This window comes from Limulus polyphemus, unplaced genomic scaffold, assembly GCF_000517525.1.
Source record: "Limulus polyphemus unplaced genomic scaffold, Limulus_polyphemus-2.1.2 Scaffold4657, whole genome shotgun sequence".
Lineage (NCBI taxonomy): Eukaryota > Metazoa > Arthropoda > Merostomata > Xiphosura > Limulidae > Limulus > Limulus polyphemus.
Window position 1 is genome coordinate 46,250 of NW_013670267.1, and position 13,377 is coordinate 59,626.

A 13,377-nucleotide genomic window follows, 5' to 3' on the forward strand; every position below is an offset into this window, starting at 1 on the left:
ATCCGAATCGAGTCCATGCAAGGTGTGTGTGTGTTCTAAGAATGCATGCCACTGGCGGTAAGATAATATGTGGTGAAACATCCGTAATTTCTAAAATTACTTGCTCACAGATTTACATCATATCAATGGAATATCCAATCGGAGTCCATGCAAGGTGTGTGTGTGTGTGTGTGTGTTCTAAGAATGCATGCCACCTGGCGGTAAAGCCAGTATTGTCATTGGTCTGTGGATCTGTACACTATCTAAGCATTTTAGGATATCTGGTGTAAGTTATTTACTGAAATCCTATTTTCTAGTTTATACGAAACACCTGAACATCAACAAAAAAGAAAATAAGGTGAATTTTTGAATTATTGTCACGATTCTCTGCAATATGAATGACGTTTTGTTACCGCTCTTTTAGTCCTAAGCGCGGTCAATTTCGTTTTATTTTACAAAATGTCTCTTCTTCTCCCCCCCCCTCCCCTCCTTGTGCTCAGTGGTAAGCTTCAAAGCTTATAACGCTAGAATATGAGGGGGGGGGGGTCTATCCTCGCGGCGAACATTATCACTATAAAACTCACGTTCAAAGCTTGAGGAATTCAAAGGGAAAACGTATATCTTTATTGTTTGATAATAGTACTAACACGTCAAACAGTTTGGATCATTTAACTTTTAAAAGTAATTAGTATATTTAATTTTCTTTTTAATTTATTTATAATATATTACATATCAGTACAAGTTTAATGGGTTTAACTGAGACCTACTAGTCCTAGAAAAAAAAAGTTATACATGAAATTTGATTTCCATTGGTTTGTCACTCTATTTTCATCTCAGATGATGAAGGAAAATGGTTACCTGACCCTTGACCTTACATGCCCTATGCCTGGATGTGGAAACCATCAGATTAGACAGCTATTACTTGAAGGTTCTGGTCTGAAGTTACGAGACTCTTCATCAAGTAAGGTAAAAATTAAGCCTAAAAGCTTGTATTCCTTTAGGCCTAAGTATAAACATGAACGCTCCTTGTTAAGTAGCAAGGTAAAAACAAAGTTTAAATGTTTCTTATTTCTTTAAGCTTAAATAAAAAATGAACGCAAGGTATTTTATGTAATATTTTTTTATAGTTAGTTATTTTTTAGTTTATGATAAAGTAGTTTATCAACTTTTTTTTCTTCTTTAGTCAGCAAAGTGTTCTATTCTACATAATATCTTGGTGGAGAGTTTTATACCTAAAATATATTATAAGCATAGAAATGTAAAAATTCATTTAATATTTAATCTCATTAAATAAATAAATGAAATACAAAAATAATGTGATAATAATAACTACTGCTAAATGAATTATTTTTTCTCAACTTTCACCAAAATGTATATATATATATTTTCATTATATTCGACTCCTAGATGGACGTTCACTGCTTTCTATTTACGGACTTATTCCTTATTTGCAAGCCCGTGGGGAAGAAAGGAGACAAGGTTCGTATCATCCGACAGCCGTATTTAGTGGACAAGTTCAAGATGCAGGAACTTAAAGATGGTGGGGGTTTCGTGGTAATCTATCTGAGTGAACTGCTTGTAGCCGTGGCTGCTTTCGTTCTTTATACCTCAGAGTTCAAGATATGGATGGACACCATACGACGAGCACAGGTAAGAGCAGAAGTCGACCTCTTCAGATCTGAAGTGTTAACGTCTCTACTTTTACCGATAACGAAAAATGTAAGAAACAACCAAGTAGAAAATTCAGAACACGTAAAAACAACACACCACGCAATATTTATGGGACAAAAATTAAATTTCTAACTAAATATCCGAGAATCGTTGGAAATAATAAAATATAATGTTATGTTTAATCTTTATATTTTTATCATACAAAATATTTTGCATTATTAACTTAGCATATATATTTAGGACTAACCTGAAACTCCAAGCTAGACAAATCTCGTTAGATATTATTGGCTTTACATCTGAAAATATTACTAGCGAGGGTACCCAAGTGATGAAACACAGTATTATAATTTTTATAATAATAAAAAACAGTATATTTAATTAGCCATATTCATAACTGGGTTAATATTTTATTTTTATGAGTAGGTAGTTCTGAAGTTGATATTAATATCACGAAGGTTAAGTTTAAGTAGGTAGTTCTGAAGTTGATATTAATATCACGAAGGTTAAGTTTAAGTAGGTAGTTCTGAAGTTGATATTAATATCACGAAGGTTAAGTTTAAGTAGGTAGTTCTGAAGTTGATATTAATATCACGAAGGTTAAGTTTAAGTAGGTAGTTCTGAAGTTGATATTAATATCACGAAGGTTAAGTTTCGAACATTCTTGGTATTAGGCTACGAGCTAACTTGACGGATCATTTTTTATTATTATTATTAGTTCGTTGTTAAGGACAAAGCTACACAGTGGACTATCTGTGTCCACCACACGATTTTATGGGACAAAACTACAATTCTAGCTAAACCTCGTTGGAAATGATATAGAATAAAATAAGGAAACGAATTATATTGAACCAAGATGAAGGGCTAGCAAGTCATTGCGTTACGTGAACCAAGATGAAGGGCTAGCAAGTCATTGCGTTACGTATTGTAAATGTAAGTCAGTGAGTTATGTAAATAACACGGAAACTCTAATACCGTATGACATGTAAAAAAAAGAAAAATATACATATTGTAAACAAATCTGCTGTAAATGAACGTAGAAGGCGTCGAAACATGTAGTGTTTGTAAATGGGAGCCGCTGACTGCTTTAATAAACAACTTTTAAGGAAACCCTGTATTTTATTTATTTACTAGCGAACCCGTGGGCCACAGGCCCACATTTACAGGGCCGCTATAATGTAAATTTAATGCTTGAACTACTATTTTGCACTTTTTTCAGTTTATATTTGCAATGATCGTTAATTTTTGTAACCAAATTACGAACGGTAATTAGTAGGACTAATTGTGTACGTGCTGTTATGTAAATCAATGCCGCTTTTGGTGTCCGCTTTCGTGGAATCCCCATATAGGTGTTTTCGCGGAATACCCGGTTTTCTAAGGGGTTGGGTGAAAAGTTTTACGTTTATGCAAACCTCGGGGTTGAGACGATTATTTTGGCACCAGTTAGATATTAGTGAGTCCAGTAGTTCAGGAGAAGGAATCTTCGGAAAATCTCCGGATTCCCAAGGGATGGGGTAAAAAATTCTACCACCTTGTAAATCTCGGGACCAAGACGATTCTTTTGGCACTAGTTAGAAGTCCGTACGACCAGCAGTTCAGAAGGAGTTACGTGACACACATACACAATGCATATTATTATATTAATTATATTTTAAGCTGTTGTATCATTTATCTTTATAGAACAATCATCATTCTACGAATGAATTATTTCAGTTATGATTGTTGTTTTCGCCGTGTTTTATCTTTTAATTGACTTTCTAAAATATCCAGACAACGACTTTTTGCCATCTGTGTTGGGAAGAAAAACATTTATTTCATGAAACTTAAAGCAAATTAAAAAAAAATCAAAACGCTAACAAATCTATTATGTTTTAACCTTCGTGATGACATATCTACGAAAATCTGATATGCATTATCTCTTGCAGGATTTGTACCAAGAAGCTAAACGGACATCTAAGGAAAGAAGAGGATTAGGTTTCTTGCAAGCAAGCTATGAGGAAGAAGAAGAATTTACTTCTACCATCCGCCTCGAGCCCCGATCTCTCCGTAGCTCAAGTCGATCCAGCTTGGTCCACTCCCACAGTGGATCCGTTGACATGAGTGACTCCATCTCCACCACATCTGCATATGGTCTACAGAATGTATGTAACTTTATAGCTGTTTGTAGATCATCTTGGCACAAGGAGTTTTCTCATCCATACCTGTCTGTAAATTCTCCACAACTTTGCCATTGTCATGTGTATCTGTCAGTGGCCCTTTTGTTGTTAGTAGATTCTTTGTCTACACATTTTTGTAAATCATCCACAGCTTTAAGTACCATTGTTCTGTATATTTGTCAGTGGCCCTTTTGTTGTTAGTAGATTCCTTGTCTACACCTGTTTGTAAATCATCCACAGCTTTAAGTACCATTGTTCTGTATATTTGTCAGTGGCTCTTTTGTTGTTAGTAGATTCCTTGTCTGCACCTGTTTGTAGATCATCCACAGCTTTAAGTACCATTGTTGTGTGTATCTGTCAGTGGCCCTTTTGTTGTTAGTAGATTCCTTGTCTACACCTGTTTGTAGATCATCCACAGCTTTAAGTACCATGGTTGTGTGTATCTGTCAGTGGCCCTTTTGTTGTTAGTAGATTCCTTGTCTACACCTGTTTGTAGATCATCCACAGCTTTAAGTACCATTGTTGTGTATATCTGTCAGTGGCCCTTTTCTTGGTTCTTACCCTGTTCTCTTAGACGTTTAGAAACTACAAACATTTGTGTCTGCCAGTTACTGTATATGAATGTGGACCTGATTTATTGGTTTTTGTGTTCGACTAATGAAATCAACTAGTTTATACTTTCCTTTGGAACTGTTAACATGTGTCACTGGTTAGATGTAAGAGTGTGTGCTAACATAGTTTTTCTTCCATGTGAAGAAATTTACAGACTATTTTGTAGTTCGCAACCTTTTACAGACAGTACACTTAGATTTTATACTTTATTTGGTACTACTTTCGTTCACAATAGCATTTGGTTTTTCTGGAGTTTATAGACTTCAGTGATTCAGTTAATATCATACGATCCTGTAATTATTGATGCAAAAAACTCAAGTTATGCTAGAGATGTAATACTTACTGGAGGTTGTATTTTACTTGGATAGTTTTGTGAACACCAACAACAATACAATTTGGAATTTTTAGGTTAATACAAAAAGTCATAAATGAAAATACAGAACGGTTGAGTACATTATATTAAGACGATTTTGAATTAAAAATCGGCAAGTCGCGGGACAATCGCAGCCGATATAAAGTCGTGATGAAACGGAATGCACCAGAACTACACTTTGACATTGCTTAGTAGTCACCGAAAACTAATCGCTTTTGGGAAGGAATGTAACAACTCTTTCCGACACAAAATATTAATACACTTGTATCATAAAAAAAATTGTTCAGGTCATAGATTTAGAATATCTAACAAAGACGGGGATATTCCTTTTACTTAATGCCATCTGGAAACAAAGGAATATGGATCAACTTGGGGTACCAGGGCCATTTAAAAACAGATCTGCAACAAGTCGCTACCCCAGCCATGTTAAGCAAAGTGTAGCGTCATGTAACAGGTGAGGAAAAATACATTAACTCAAAGGTCAGTGGCAGACACTAACTACTTGCCTCAGTCTGCAGCAGGTAACATAAGGATTTCTTTCTGGAAAAGCAAAACAAGTCACGTGTACACCAATTGCTTCTACAGCATATTCGTTCAACTGTCGCGTGCCTCAAATAGCTGAAGAGTTACGGGTATTCATGCTATTCCATACGAAGACATGCTGATTAAGTAGCCTTACACAGCGCCTAGGAATTTCTGTGTGTTCTAACTGTTGAAAAGGGAGTTGGGAAACCACCGTCATCGTACACTAGATGGATTATGGAAAGCCAACAGAAGGTGTGAGATTTGAACATGACAGCCTATGATGGAGCCTTTTGCAGTGGAAACTACCCGCAGGACTGTTCTGAAGATGTACCGTCGTTTGATAGAGCGTGACTTAGCGACATGGACTGTAACGACGTGATAGGGCTCCAAAATCGTTTTAATATAACGCACTCAACCCTCTGTAATCTTGCAGAGGGAAAAGATTCGAAAGACAATTATTCTTGTTTGTGTTTATAGGTTAACCAAGCTCACAATAAAGCAACAAGCTTTGAGTTAGGCGATCTAAGAAATTCAAGTGTTAGTAGCGAAGAAGGAGAATGGGTTCGGGCTAGTAGTTTGGATACCCGCAACGGTCCCATCAGCGTGACAGTGACGTCACCGCGTCCAGAAAGAAGAGCATTCTTTCTGCGAGGCGCTGGTTCAGGATCATCCACTCCCAATACATTGTCTGTGAAATCTGCTTACCATATAGGTGATTTAGGGGAACAGAGAGAGCATGAAACGATATCTCCACCTCGTTCTATACAGGTAAAGTACCAACTTCTAATTTATACCTGTTTTATCAGTTTCCTTTAACAAATCCTGACTCGTATTGTGCCTATTAAAAGGTCGAAAATAAGCCTGCAAAAGGGAAAAAAAAACAAAAAAAAAAACGAAATCCCAAAGTCCTCCCCCGAGGTGGCGAAGCAGTAAACTTGCTGGTTTATGGCTCTATAAGGTGGGGTTCAACACCCGCAAAATATTACACATAATTGGTTAGAATGTTTTGAGAATGATTTGTTTCAACTCTGGATTTCACAGCTCGCTATTCAAGCTCTAAACCGTGCAACAACACACTGTTCCCCGCACTTTAAGTTGTAGATGCATTATAAGAGAAGTGACAGTCAATTCCTTAATGTAAATGGCGGATAGTAGGATGCGGTCTTTCCTTTGGTCAGTAGCTCAAAATTAGGGATGGCAACAGATAGCCTTTGCAGGTTGGCCCGGCATGGCCAGGTGGTTAGGGTGCTCGATTCGCAATCTGCGGGTCGCGGGTTCGAATCCCCGTCAAACCAAACATGCTCGCCCCTTTTAGCCGTGGGGGCGTTATAATGTGCGATCAATCCCACTATTAATTGTTAAGAGTTGACAGTAGGTGGTGATGACTAGCTGCCTTCCCTCTAGTCTTACACTGCTAAATTAGGGACGGCTAGCGCACGTAGCCCTCGTGTAGCTTTGCGCGAAATTCAAAAACAAACAAATTTTGTAGGTTTGCCATAAATATAAGAACAGCGACTTCCTTAACTATCTGCTGTTCACGCATGAGCTGTAACGATTATTGCTTGTCCAATATGAAATACGCACAAAATTACTTGTACAGGTAACTACGATATTAAGTTAAAATTTTAACTTAATTTTCAGTTTTTTCCGTTGCAATAAGAAGTGCCTTTCCTGTCTTAGATTTAAAAGTTACGTAATTTTTCTACGTTTTATCTTCTATTTATTACAGAGTATTTTTGTGATACTTGTTTAAATATATTAAAAAAAATGTTTTTAAAATATGAATTTTCGGTTGGCAGGAAAAACTAGGGTAATTAGAATTTTCCAGCTATCTTGCTACGTCAGTTTGTTTGCTTGTCTGTTGTTAGGCACAATGCTACACAATGGGCCATTTGTGCTTTGTCCAGCGTGGGTATCGAACTCTGATCTTTAGTGTTATAAACCTCCACTGAGCTACCGATGCGCTGTTACGTTGACTAGAGTTTATGTTCTTTAATTGCTGTAGTTCGTGTGATATCGGAAAGAAAAACCATTTAACCTTTAAAACTATATGTCGCTCTAGCTTATTATACTAACAAACATATTTAGATAAGAAAATGCTCCCCAGTGGCACAGCGGTATGTCTGCGGACTTACAACGCTAGAAACCGGGTTTCGATACCCGTGGTGGGCAGAGCACAGATAGCCCATTGTGTAGCTTTGTGCTTAACTTCAAACAAACAAACAGATTAGAAAATAATGTCTTCTGTAGCACATAATGTTATATGAATAAAAGTCGTATTTTCGGAGGTTTTTTATGAAAGCTGTTTCTTCATACCTAGGTACCTGTGATTTCTCCGTTAGCCAAGACTCTATCCCCTTCACGACCTCCTGTCACTTCACCAACTTCTCCTCGTGTTTCACCTCGTCATAGCCACTTCAGCCACAAGCCCCCACTTCTGAAAACCAAGAATATATCAGGACTCACGACCCACAGCGCCCCACCCAGTCAGAGGCCCAGTCCTGTGCACAGTTTCGAGAGTGATAACGTAGTCGGATTGACCAGTTCCGGAAGGACTACTCCAGATTCCGACGATGAAGGGAGCATGAAACTGCACGTGAAGAAGGTCGCACGTGCAATTCAACGTTACAACGTAGCAGATTGTGCGGAAATGGGAGACTTGAGAGTCCACAAACGACTGTCATGGAACCCTAAGCAACACGAAAGTTGCAGTCGGGGTCCGATGGCAGAGATTTCACGGGACAAGCTCCGTCAAAACAAGCATATCGATAAGTGCCTCGGATTCGAGTCAACGTATAGCTCTAGTTATATAAACAGTGCAGATTCAATTCAGTTACGTGCACGGAATACAGAACTGGACCCTCGTTTCGAGAGTTCCGATTCATCAGAGGATCCACTAGCACGAGAAGGTTTTGAACAGACAGCCTTTACCGATGGACAACGAGGGAACGAATACCTACAGCTGCCCACGTTCTTGTTGGAGGGAGACAACAATGAGGATCGGCGATGTGGGAGTGGGATTTCAGCAGTGCAAGCCACCGTCAACGAAGGATCTTCTCGAGAAAGGCTTTCCACAGAAGAATTGCGAAAAATGAAAGAGTTCCTGTTGAACAACTGGTCACTGAAGTCCTCGTAAGTAATTAAATTTTCCTTATGATATATGAAATAAAGCAAGACAAAACTAACAAGAAACTGAATTTAAGGAGAGGCCTGTGGTTCAGAGGTTAAATACGTCATGTTAAGACGATTTTGGAGCTTTACCATGCCGTCGCAGTCCATGTCGCCACGTCCTGTCATGCTCAATCTGATGACCGTGCATCTTGACAATTGCCCTGTTGCTTACTTTCCATTGCAAAAGGCTCCGTCATAACTCTGGTATAAGACATACCACTTGTTCTTCTTCTCAGATAGAGCACGATCAGGTGTGACGTTATAGATTGTAACGACGGGGTGAGGTTCATAAAATATTTTAATATAATGCATACTAGACTCTCTTGCACCTAATTTGGTGTAAAATGACATCTGTTTGTGTCCGGTGTTTAATATGTTAATTCCTGTTATACGTTGACATTTCATGGTATCTGTGGTTTTCAATATTAGTATACCTCCTGTACAGTTTCTAAAATGTAGAGTACGTTGCGGTTATATTCATAGTACGGTAACCGTATAAATGCTTAAAATAACCTTTACTTGATCTTTCGTAGAGAGTATGTTATAATTGAGAAATCAAAACCCTTACTCGTCAGAATTATCTCACACCTGCTTTAAATATCGTGAACATAGATGGTTCTTCTTTTAACAAAGAATTGAAATGATTCAAGACAAAATATGGAGAAAATTATATTTTGGTTCTACCCCACTCTTAATTTTGATAGTCTCACAGCTAGAATAATTCTAGTAGCACCACCCTCCTCTGATTTCCCTTCAACTTAGTCAGAAGAGTTCTGGTTTTGTCACCTTGTCACAGAACTAGAAGAGTTCTAACTCATTTTTTCAACATTTCGTGATCATTATATCCATAAGTTAGAATTAAAATATTCTGAGGAAATTGGGTGCGATGACGTTTCGTTGTGAAAATAACAAAACTGGAATTAAACTTCAACCTCCATCTAACTCTCCAATATGTATTCTCACAATGAAACGTTACCGCGCTCCATTTCCTTAGAAGGCTTTTCAATTCTAGTCCTGCCTCAATTCTGTGACATCCCCTCAGCTAGAAGAGTTCTAGCTTTACCATTCTCTTCTAATATCCCCTCGGCTAGAAGAGTTCTAGCTTTACCATTCTCTTCTAATATCCCCTCGGCTAGAAGAGTTGTAGCTTTACCATTCTCTTCTAATATCCCCTCGGCTAGAAGAGTTGTAGCTTTACCATTCTCTTCTAATATCCCCTCGGCTAGAAGAGTTGTAGCTTTACCATTCTCTTCTAATATCCCCTCGGCTAGAAGAGTTGTAGCTTTACCATTCTCTTCTAATATCCCCTCGGCTAGAAGAGTTGTAGCTTTACCATTCTCTTGTAGTATCCCCCCAGCTTAGTCTACACAGTCAGAAGAGTACTAGTCCTAACAACGGTTAGGTTTTCGAATAGCGTTTTGAATTGTAACATAATATAATTAGAAATACGTACGTGAAACATTGTAAGAATCACATACTTTGTATGGAAAATGAATTTCGACGCGATGTGATCTTACTTATGTGTAACTCGTTTTCTTTTTCTTTTCTTAGAGATGTTTGAGAATATTCAGAGCCAACTTTCATTAAAGTTTAGTGGAAATGACGTCACATCAGTCGATGCCACGGTATTGGGTATGAACGTATTAAGGAAACGACGTCAGATCAGTCCCTATCACGGTATTGGTTAAAAAGAAATTTGTAGCCGAAAATATGGTGAATGATGTGTGAAACTGGCGTGACCTGAAACAGAAGTCTAAGTCTATTAAAAAAAACAAAAAAAAACAATGTGATGACAGAAATAACAGAGCAGGCATCCTGGTAGTCGTCAAGACTACCAGGATCTAAAACACCAATCAGCCTTGAGGCAGCTGTAGAGAGACTTGATCTCACCCACCTGGTTCGAGTCTTGTTCTCTGTGATCGTCTTTGTCCTGTTTAGAAGACAGAAGCTTTTCTCGTGTTGATAATGTTATTGTAAGTATTGTGATAAATGGTCACTTTGTTGTTAAGCTGCAACAACGTAAATTTGTTGTTGTTAAGCAATGAATGCATCACGTGATTCTCAGTTTGTAAAACATTTCCAGACCTATACATTTGTCAGACTTATCATCGCTGTGTTAACACTTGTTATTGTTTTTAGTACACAAGTTACTTAGTCTAAAAGGAGCAAATTGTTCATATTTGTAAAATATTTCCAGATTAGTGTGCGATGTGTAGCTTGGTTTAGTTAGTGAAAGCAAAAGTAGGCTGTGTGTTTGTTTGTAAATGTAAGACATTTTCTTTTGAATACATATATAAAACAAGATTTTTCTTTGACATTTTTGTTCTAGTAATCTATCACCAGTGTACGGTGCAACTGTTTTTATGCAATTAGTGATTAACTGTTTGGGATGTCACTTTCCAATAATACCAGTTCAACTACATTTCTTTGTATTTGTTGTGGTTTGCTCGAACAAAACGACTGAGAGTTACAAGCTGATGTGGCACTACATACGACTGAGAGTTACAAGAATTAACAAGTTGAGATTGTAATTCAAATATTAAAAATGTATCTCGTGAAGTTTGTGTATTGATTATCTACATTGGTGAGCTAGTTTTATGGGAAAACTGACATGACTTGAGGTAACTTTGTGGTATAGATATCTGCAGTGTGAGGTTTTGAAGACAACGTGACTTAGTGTGTAAGAACTAGTAAAAGTTTAAGATGTACTTACTGAAATATTAGTTCAAAAGTAAAACTAAAGATGGCGCTACCGCTGTATATAGCAGTGATTAGGTCATAACTTGTGCAGGGTGTTCTGTTTGGGCCTAACACTTACTTGTTTAAAGAGAAATGTGGTTACTGTGATGGTTTATCGGTACATTAGGTTTAGGCTATGACGAAATGCGGTCTCGAATTGCTTTAATTAGAATAAGAAAAGTTTTGAAAATACATTGAAAACATGAAAATTGAGTTGTTCGATTTGTGAAGCGTCTTTGGAGAGTTGTGCTTGAGTGAAGGTGAAGTGAAACTTGTTAATAAGGTTGTAAATTTATGAAACGGGTTTATACCACCGGAAAGTTCTGAGGTTGGTACATTGGGGAAAACTTTGAAAGGAATTAATTGGTTATCTGAACCCTTGTTATCCCTTCAAAAATGTATTAAAATTTCAATAACACATATTGGAGTATTTGACAGATGGATAATTAATCAATTTGTTTATAATACATTGTATATTCTATTAGACTTTGTAAACGCTGAAAGTGGTAGTTCCTAATATTTACGTAAAGCTGTCTTTACTAACTCCCTAATTTGAACTGATAATCTAGAGAGAGTTACTAGTCAATAACACGCATCGCCAACCTCTTGAACTACTCTAATCGAATGGCTTGATTTTCGATTTTTATTCTTATAACGCACACACTGTCCCAACATGCGGAGAGGGAGCAGTATTTTTTTTTCTTTTGCAATGGAACGCTCTCTACTCCACTCAATGACACGGTGATAAGTCTGCGGACTTATAACGCTAAAAACCAGCACAGATATTCCGTTGTGTAGCTTTGTGCTTAACTACAAACGGACAAAATTAATGGAACGCGAACTTTTAACCTTCAGACCCACAGCCCGGCACGCTAACCGCTAGGCCAAAGCTACGCCCAGTAAACACTCAAAGACAATGAAGTAATAACCTTTCCAGTTTTACATTGATTGGCTCACGAAATTTCTATTTAGAATAGTCATACACAAAGGCATACTAAACTGCTGAATAATAATTTAGAACCAGATTGTGGGTCGAGAACCACTTCAAAGGAGCAACAGTATACGCAGAACACAGGAAAACATAAACGTATTTTCTGTTTTGAAATTACCTATGAAATAGTGATCCTAAATTTTTTTGAGCAAACAAAATATAAGAGAACTATTAACTTTACTGAAGTAAATTATAACGGTAACCACCCCCTCACACAGTTGAGTATAGATACCAAGAAGCTGATTGGATACTAAGGAGGGTCATGAGTTTGAAAAGTTTGGGAACCCCTATTTTAGATGCTGCCGTTAAAAAATTTACACGTGATTCACTTTTATTGTTGCTTTAACAATACTTAAATACTCGGTCACTTAAATATAAATACGCCACGTGGCGGTACTGATAAGAACTAATGTTATGTGTCGCGGAAAGTGCCCTACGCTTTGTTTGTTTAGTGAATTTTGCGCAAAGCTACTCGACGTCTATTTGCGCTAGCCGACCCTAATTTTGAATTGATAGGCTAAAGGGAAGGCAGCTAGTCTACCCTTCACCACCAACTCGTGGAGTACTCTTTACCAGCGAATAGCGGTGGGATTGATCGTAACATTATAACGTCGACACAGCTGAATGTACAAACATATTCGGTGACTAGTTCCCAGTGAAGACAATATGGAGAAAGGCTATTTGTGGTGGTGCTTATTGGGAAATTGGTGTGTGTAAAAAGTTGTTTTATGGTGATGCATATTGGGAAGTTGATGTGTCTAAAAAGTTGTTGTATGGTCACCCATATTGGGAAGTTGGTGTGGGTAAAAAGTTCTTTTATGGTGATGCATATTGGGAAGTTGGTGTGGGTAAAAAGCTGTTTTATGGTGGTGCATATTGGGAAGTTGGTGTAGGGTACAAAGCTGTTTTATGGTGATGCATATTGGGAAGTTGGTGTGTGTAAAAAGTGTTTTACGGTGGTGCTTATTGGGAAGTTGGTGTGTGTAAAAAGCTGTTTTACGGTGGTGCTTATTGGGAAGTTGGTGTGTGTAAAAAGCTGTTTTATGGTGGTGCTTATTGGGAAGTTGGTGTGTGTAAAAAGCTGTTTTATGGTGGTGCTTATTGGGAAGTTGGTATTGGTAAAATGCTGTTTTATGGTAATGCATATTGGGAAGTTGGTGTGT

The 13,377-nt window shown here is 37.6% G+C and overlaps 1 protein-coding gene across 1 annotated transcript in view; it reads left to right on the forward strand.

Annotated features, from left to right (window-relative positions):
• The window catches only part of LOC106471499 (pleckstrin homology domain-containing family G member 5-like), an 18,483-nt gene extending 8,245 nt beyond the window's left edge, over positions 1–10,238 (forward strand). Inside the window, exons 4-9 of the mRNA XM_022400108.1 lie at positions 817–945; positions 1,387–1,629; positions 3,573–3,788; positions 5,791–6,081; positions 7,634–8,445; positions 10,036–10,238. Coding sequence (XP_022255816.1) covers positions 817–945; positions 1,387–1,629; positions 3,573–3,788; positions 5,791–6,081; positions 7,634–8,445; positions 10,036–10,045 — 1,701 coding nt within the window. The 3' untranslated portion in view covers positions 10,046–10,238. The remainder of the gene's footprint in view (positions 1–816; positions 946–1,386; positions 1,630–3,572; positions 3,789–5,790; positions 6,082–7,633; positions 8,446–10,035) is intronic.
• Positions 10,239–13,377: the final 3,139 nt, after the last annotated feature.